Source organism: Manis javanica, chromosome 1, assembly GCF_040802235.1.
Source record: "Manis javanica isolate MJ-LG chromosome 1, MJ_LKY, whole genome shotgun sequence".
NCBI lineage: Eukaryota > Metazoa > Chordata > Mammalia > Pholidota > Manidae > Manis > Manis javanica.
Window position 1 is genome coordinate 97,170,416 of NC_133156.1, and position 7,033 is coordinate 97,177,448.

Consider the following 7,033-nt stretch of genomic DNA (forward strand, 5'->3'; position numbering starts at 1 on the left):
GATAGTAACTGCACTAATGGGAGTGAGGATTTAATAAGATGGGAACTTCTGAACCACTGTGTGGCATGCTTGAAACCAATATAAGATTGTGTATCAATGATACTTAAAAAAAAACAGAACACTCGATTTTAAACAGTCTCTTGTGGGATAAAAAAACAAAAAGAAAAATATACACAATTAGCTGAGCTGACCAAACAAATCAGTGAGGAACAACTTGGATATAAGAGGTGTTGTTGGACTTCTGCGTGCTGAAAACACATCCTTTTACTATCATTCATTTTATAGAGTTACTATATAATAAAGAATTAACAGTACCCAAAGAAAGTTCTGGGGTTTGTCCTCAACTCCTGGAAAGTGAACTTTAGATGACCCTAGGAATGTCCTATCTGATTAAGAGTGCTTTTATTTACCTGGGGGCCTTGGACCACACCTGGATTATCAATGATTTACGGTGAGGTCTTTAGGCCATGAAGTGCCTGCTCTACTTTGGAAGATTTGCAGACTCAGCCACATGGAAAGTCAACCATGTTTACATAATCCAGCCCCAATAAAAACTCTGGACACCAGTCTTGGGCAAGCTTCCCTGGTCACAAATCCCGCAAGGGTACTGCTACACATCAGTGCTAAGAGGAGGTAATGCTGTCCAGGACTTCATGCAGAGAGGACAACTGGAAGATTCACGTTTGGAATTTCCCTGACTCTGTCCTATGCATTTGTCCCCTTGGCTAATTTTTACCTGTATCCTGTCATTGAAACAAAACATAACTCAGGGAAACTGCCCAAGAATCTGTACTCAAGAGATGAGATTTTTATGAGCCAAGAGAGGAATACCAATGTTAATACTGAAAATCCATCTTGAATAGATTATCTTAACTCTAAACCAAATGATTAGATCCACAAGCCAGATAGAAACCACCTGGATTCAAAAGAGAAACTGGACAGGTGGTAATTGCACTTATCACGATGAGCTTTCAGTAATGTATATAATTATCAAATCACTATGTTGTATATCTGAAACAAACATAATAAAAGATAAGTAAACAAATACCTAAAAAGAGAGAGAGAGAGGAGGATCTATTATCACTGGAGGCAACTAAAACAGCATCCTCATCTCAAAGTTGAAAATTAAAGGGAGTGATTTAAAACTTACCCTATCTTTCCATCTGGAACTGTATTTATAAGTAATTAAATACCCCAGCTAGTGATAGCAAACTTTTCTTTATAGAAAAATGGCAGCTAACAATTATAGAAATGATAATAAATTTTTTAAAATCACCATGTCATATCTTAGCAGAATAACTGATTCAGGCAAGGGCTAAAAATGGACACTAAAGCACTTAGGTGAAAAACTGCTGGGCAATGGTACACTTAAATGTTGCCAAAGTATCTCCCTATACATTCTGTGCCAGTTGAAGAGAAAATTATTTACAATGAAGATTTTTGACTACCATCTCCTTAATCTAGTCATCAAACTTAACATAAAGACAACAGGAGAACCAAATTTTCTGATGCTATACAATATAAAATATACACCATGACTTACAGAGTATTCTTGGGAAAATGTTCAGTTTGAGTCTAGTCAAACCCTTGATTCAAACTTCGAGGTTATAGGAAATGCAGGATAGAAGAATAAGTTAATCACCATGAGGAGTAAACAACCTGACAAATCTAGAATGTTAGACTTCTATAAGCCAACTGGCCTGATCTCTTCAATAAGTCAATGTCTGGAGAGAGAGAGTGAGGGGTCTGTTCTAGATCTTTTGTTATACAATCAAACCAGCTGTAAAAGACATTTTGGGGACAACTGGAGAAATCTGAGTATGAACTGAACATTAGCTAACATTAGGGGATTACAGTTAATTTTGTTAGACAGAATAATGGTACATATAGTCAATTAGGAAAATTTTTTTTAAGAAAAAGCCATATTGAAACTTCTCAAAGTAGGACTAAAATGTCACCTTCCTAATTTTAAATACTTGAGGGGGAAAATGATGGGCATATCACAGATGCATGAGTATTCAATTACTATTTTATTTTCATTTGAAGAATCTCAAAGTAAGTTTAAAAATGGAGAATATTCTAGGTTGTAGGATGAGAATAACTATGCAATTAGGAAGTGAAACAAAAAACATCAGTGTAAAATGAATGATGACTGCTTTTAGGCTTTATTTAGTACAAAATGAGTATGTAATTTGCCTGCTTGCAGTGTTAAGTATACTAGTAACCTCACTGGTTTAATGTGCTTTACAAGAGATAAAAAGAGATATAAGTGAAAGGAAAAACTCAGAAGTCTCTTGAGTCTTTTAGTGAGGCCAGAAGTAATAAGGTCAGAGAGCTTTTTACTGTAGATGATCTGGACATATTTGAACAAATCTCAATTGTATAATCATAAAATCTTAATAAAAGTTTAACTTCTTACAACCAAGTATAAGTCAGAGAAACCTTTGATGCTAAATATTTTTAAACACTTTTCTTATTTAATTACCTGTTTTTGCTGCCTTTCTAAGACTTCAGTTTTTAACCAGGTTTCAACTTCTTCAATTTTCTTTTTATGCACAGCAAGTTCATGCTAAAAATTTCAAATTTAAAATAAAACATTTTAACTCAAGAACTTTTGGTATCTCAGCAAAGATTAATCTCACTAAGCATTTTTAATGAAGAAACTAGCAAACAAATAATTAAAAAGGTCCTTTTGATTACACTTAATTTTTTATATTGCAATGGAAATTTTCTGTTCTTAAGCTGATACCATTGTATGAAAATTTTGGGCTGGTTTGGAATTACACAATTTTTTTAAATCCTGAAATACATTATGGGAAGGAAATAAATAGGGAGGAGTATTATATTTAGCAAAAATATAAGATCAATTCTATATGGGGTTAAATTAAATCTAAACCAAATAACCAATAGTACAACTTCAGAATAACTCTTGAGAAACAGGCTTGGAACATAAAAAAACCTATAAATTATTGTTTTCAATTCATTTACACATAAAAATTCATAAAAGATTTTTATGAATAATCTGAAAATGCACATCCTTCTCCTTCCTGAAATTAAATTATATGCTTATTTGTATGCTATTTAGTACCTGAGTTTCCGGTTTGTATTTATCCACCCATGGTTCATTTTCAGAGAGATATTCTTTTGAAATTTCTACACCATAAATCTGTTCTGAGGAAGATAGCTTTCCTCTTTTTCTAGCCGGCAGTCTGCTGCGTTCTAATGTGGAAGGCACATTTTTCCTTCTATAACTTGAGTTATTCACACCTAATGATGTGGCAGTAATAGTAGAGATGCCCAAATTCTCTGACAAATCATCAAATGATGGGTCTACCCAGTCTGCTACCTGAAAGAAATCATGTAAACATTATTATATTTTTTGCATCTATTCCTTATATAACTGAGCTATGTTAAACAAAAATTCTTATATTTGCAACATTTAAAATAAAAACCTCACAAATTAGCTCTTTAAATAAAACTAGCTCTATATGTATTAGTTATTTTTCTATTATAATAAGTCTAAATGCATACTTGTCTACTTGACCATGATAATAATGGTTGCCATATAAAGGAATATAAATACAAACCTAATTCTTTTTGCTAATTGTAAGCTTCCCAGGATAGAGAGTAGACTAATTCTTTTTAACTAATTTATAGGACTGAAACATAAGTAATAAAATAACCTGTCAAGAAAAGCAAAACAAAATAAACAAAAAGATATTACTTTAACCACATATAATAGTAAGAGCACAACTTCTGCTTTGACCAGGTTAATACATTTACAAACTAAGAACCATTTCATACAACCAGATAATCCCTATAAGCTTTGAGATATTGTGACAATACAGTACATAAGAATCCTAGTGCTACAAATAATTTGTAATTATGACTTTATTATATTTTTCATCAGTCCATAAATCAACTAATATTTTTACAAAAGAGTAGGAGGCTTTTCAGGGAGGATGATTTATCAGGTTTGTCTAAGAAAAAGAGTACTGGGATAACGAGCAGGAAAATCAGTGATTCCACTTCATGTTCTTCTGGTCTGTAGAAAATGTTAACCTCTCTACATTTTCCTCCATCATTTCTTCTTCTTTAAAATCCTTTCAAATGTACACAGAGAAGGATGATGAGTTAAGGAATTTTAAACTAAAGATATTTAGGAGTATTAAAAAGGTTTTTTGAAACAACTAAAACTTTTAAGATGGGTTTTCTTAACATTCCAACAGTATAAGTCTAGAAAAACCCAGCTTAGTATCAGGCTTTTGAAATTCTGTGCCTGGCTAACAAGGGAAAACCATGAGGATATTTTACTTAAAGAATACTCAGACAGTTATGAGCCATTTATTAGACAATGCTCCTTTCTGGGAGAAAAAGAATCAGAAGCTGGAGGTAAAAGTAGGTTCAGGAGAAAGTAGCAGCTCTATATCATCTTACTATGCTAATGGACAGTGACTACAAAGGGTGGGTGTGGAGGACTTGATACTATGGATGAATGTAGTAACCACAATGTTGCTCATGTGAATCCTTCATAAGATTGTTTCTCAATGATACCTTAATTTAAAAAAAAGTAGGTTCAGGAGAAGGAAGGTGAAGCTTGTAAGCATTTTTATGAATACAAAGTCACACTTCATTTCTTTTCATGGCAGAAAGTTGGGAATATTATCATCAGTGGGCATAGAAATGAAGACGTCTGGAAAAAATTTTTAGTCATAGTTACCCAATTCATTCCTCCCTCTTCAAAAGACTGTACTACAATTTTGGGCCCTTTCCTCTATTTTTAAGAGTCCATAAAAATATTATCTGTTACAATAAATCTTTTGATAGCAATCTGATGTGCATGTTATACATTTTATAGTTTTCTTACATAAATGTGGACTTTTATTTACTGGAAAAAAACCCCCAGCAATGTTAAATAATTTTCTTAAGAACAGATAAAAATCAGAACCACCAGTAGGAAAATAGCCACCTTGCACATGAATATGATACTGACTTGCATTCTATTCTACTTCCTAACCTTGCCGAGAAGTGGCACACTGAACCACATTTCTAAGAGGCAGGGCCTGTTTGTTAAGCTTCAATACCAACTGAAAGCCATATATTTTTCTTTCTTCTACTACTCCTTCATTCAAGAGTTTTCAGCCTTTTTTTTTTGTAACTGAAATCGTAAATGTTTTTTAAAAATTAAGGCTGTGCTCTTAGTGTACAGCTGTTCCACAATTCACTAGATTTTTTGTATCGCTAATACAACAGGTTCTGGGCACCATTCCTTTGATAGCAGTAATAAGCCATTAAGAACACATACAAAAATTATAATTCTTTTTGAGCAATTACTACATAGCCATTTTAGTGTATCATACCTTTCTGGAAGATACCTTTGGTGTAAGAAAAGTTTTTGACATTATAATCTTTAATAGTTCCCATCCGTAGTATACACCCTATAGTACATTAAAGTATAATTCACCTAGGAGAAAAAAAAAAAAACTCAAGAAAAACTGTAAAACGTAAGTATTGTAATTAAAATATACTGATATAATCAACAACATAATAAACATTCAAGAACTAATGAAAGAAAACAGTAAATATAGATGAAGAAATCAAAATGCTAAAACAAATTCTACTTTTAATAACATAACTGTGTCAAATAATGTATTTGTGGTGGTATAAATGTAAAATTATTCATATAAACTCAGTAATATATTAGAAAAAGCAGAAAAACTACATGTTTACCTACCCTTGGTCATTAAGAAAAATTAGAGAATTCTATTTGTGTAGTTTTTACACTGAAAATTAGAATTTCCCTCATTTCAAATTACAGTTGCAGTTTTTTGTTTCCAAGATTTAAAAAAACCCACAATACAATGAATTCAGACTTATCTCTTACTTTGGACAAAAGACTTTAAATATTACTGTAGATTTTTATAACTTTTATTTGAACATACTAGGAAACTTTTAGGAAAAATTTCTTACTTTCATTATTCTTCAGTGTTATACAAGTGAATTCACCAATTTTAAGTTAACCAGAAGGAAAGTTTTTTTAAGGTGTACAAACTTATATAAACTGGAAGGTGTACCAGACACATTTATTTTCATAGTTTAGAGGCACAAATAATTTATAATGTGTAAATACATCACACACCAGAAAATAAATCGCATACAGACACATACAAATCGTTCACAATTAGTGAGGCTTTTGCTTTGGTGTTCAAAGCAGTACACAGGTGAACAGAACACCTATTTGAGTAAATATATTTGGCAGGTCCAAATAAAAGACGCAGGCTGTAATTACAGTCAGGGCCTCTAGTTGCTCTTTGAAAACAAAACTGACAACTACCTCTTTTAAAAAGCAAGTAACTGTCCCTGATGATGCCAGGTTCCTGAATGAGACGTCAGAAGTACCAGAGACATTCAAGGATATTTCTAGCAGACCCACCACCAACCTACATACTGCACAGGGGATACGAAGCTCAGTCACTCGACCAACGGAATGCTGCTAATCAGCAGAGAGCGGAAGGGGCTCGTCTGCCCAGGATCCCGGCCAGGACCCTGCACCCCCACCCTTCTCATCCCTAAAGGAGATGGGCAGGTCGGGAGGAGAAGCGACGAGAGCCAGGAAGGCGTGTAGACAGAGATGGACTCGTCTCTTTAGGACATATACACACCACAGCGGTAGCTGCGGCTGCCTTACTTTCCGGGAGCTGCATGCCCTCGTAGGCGGAGAGGAACGGAGGAGCCGGGTCCTGCCTCGGGTGGAAGGGATGCCACCAGCCCTAACCGGCTCAGCGCCGAGCCTCTTGGCGGTCCCGCCTCCCGGGGACCTTCCAGGCTGGTTGGCGCCTCCGCGACCCAGCCCGAGGGGCGGGGGCCGCCAAAGGAGCGATAACTTAGGCATCCAGCACACTGCCTGGCCCGAAGCGCGGACCCGACCTGTGTCCTGGCCTCGACATTGCGACGGAAGCGTGTTCAAGAAGGCCAGGTAACCAATGTCGGTGACTAGGAGGCGGGGGTGGGTCGCGAGCGCCGCGCAGGCCCC

General features: G+C 35.2%; 1 protein-coding gene across 4 annotated transcripts in view; it reads right to left on the reverse strand.

The window, feature by feature from the left end:
* Window positions 1-7,033, reverse strand: part of RAD17 (RAD17 checkpoint clamp loader component) — a 41,698-nt gene that overhangs the window by 34,393 nt on the left and 272 nt on the right. The window contains exons 1-4 of one of the 4 annotated variants that reach the window (XM_073235444.1): window positions 6,689-6,819; window positions 5,361-5,464; window positions 3,089-3,346; window positions 2,486-2,569 (exon numbers count right to left, since the gene is read on the reverse strand). In XM_073235444.1, the coding sequence (XP_073091545.1) occupies window positions 2,486-2,569; window positions 3,089-3,346; window positions 5,361-5,402 (384 nt within the window). In that variant the 5' untranslated portion in view covers window positions 5,403-5,464; window positions 6,689-6,819. Of the gene's footprint in view, window positions 1-2,485; window positions 2,570-3,088; window positions 3,347-5,360; window positions 5,465-6,662; window positions 6,893-7,033 lie in introns of those variants that run through there. The other 3 variants (XM_073235445.1, XM_073235435.1, XM_073235432.1) reach the window with 3 other exon arrangements.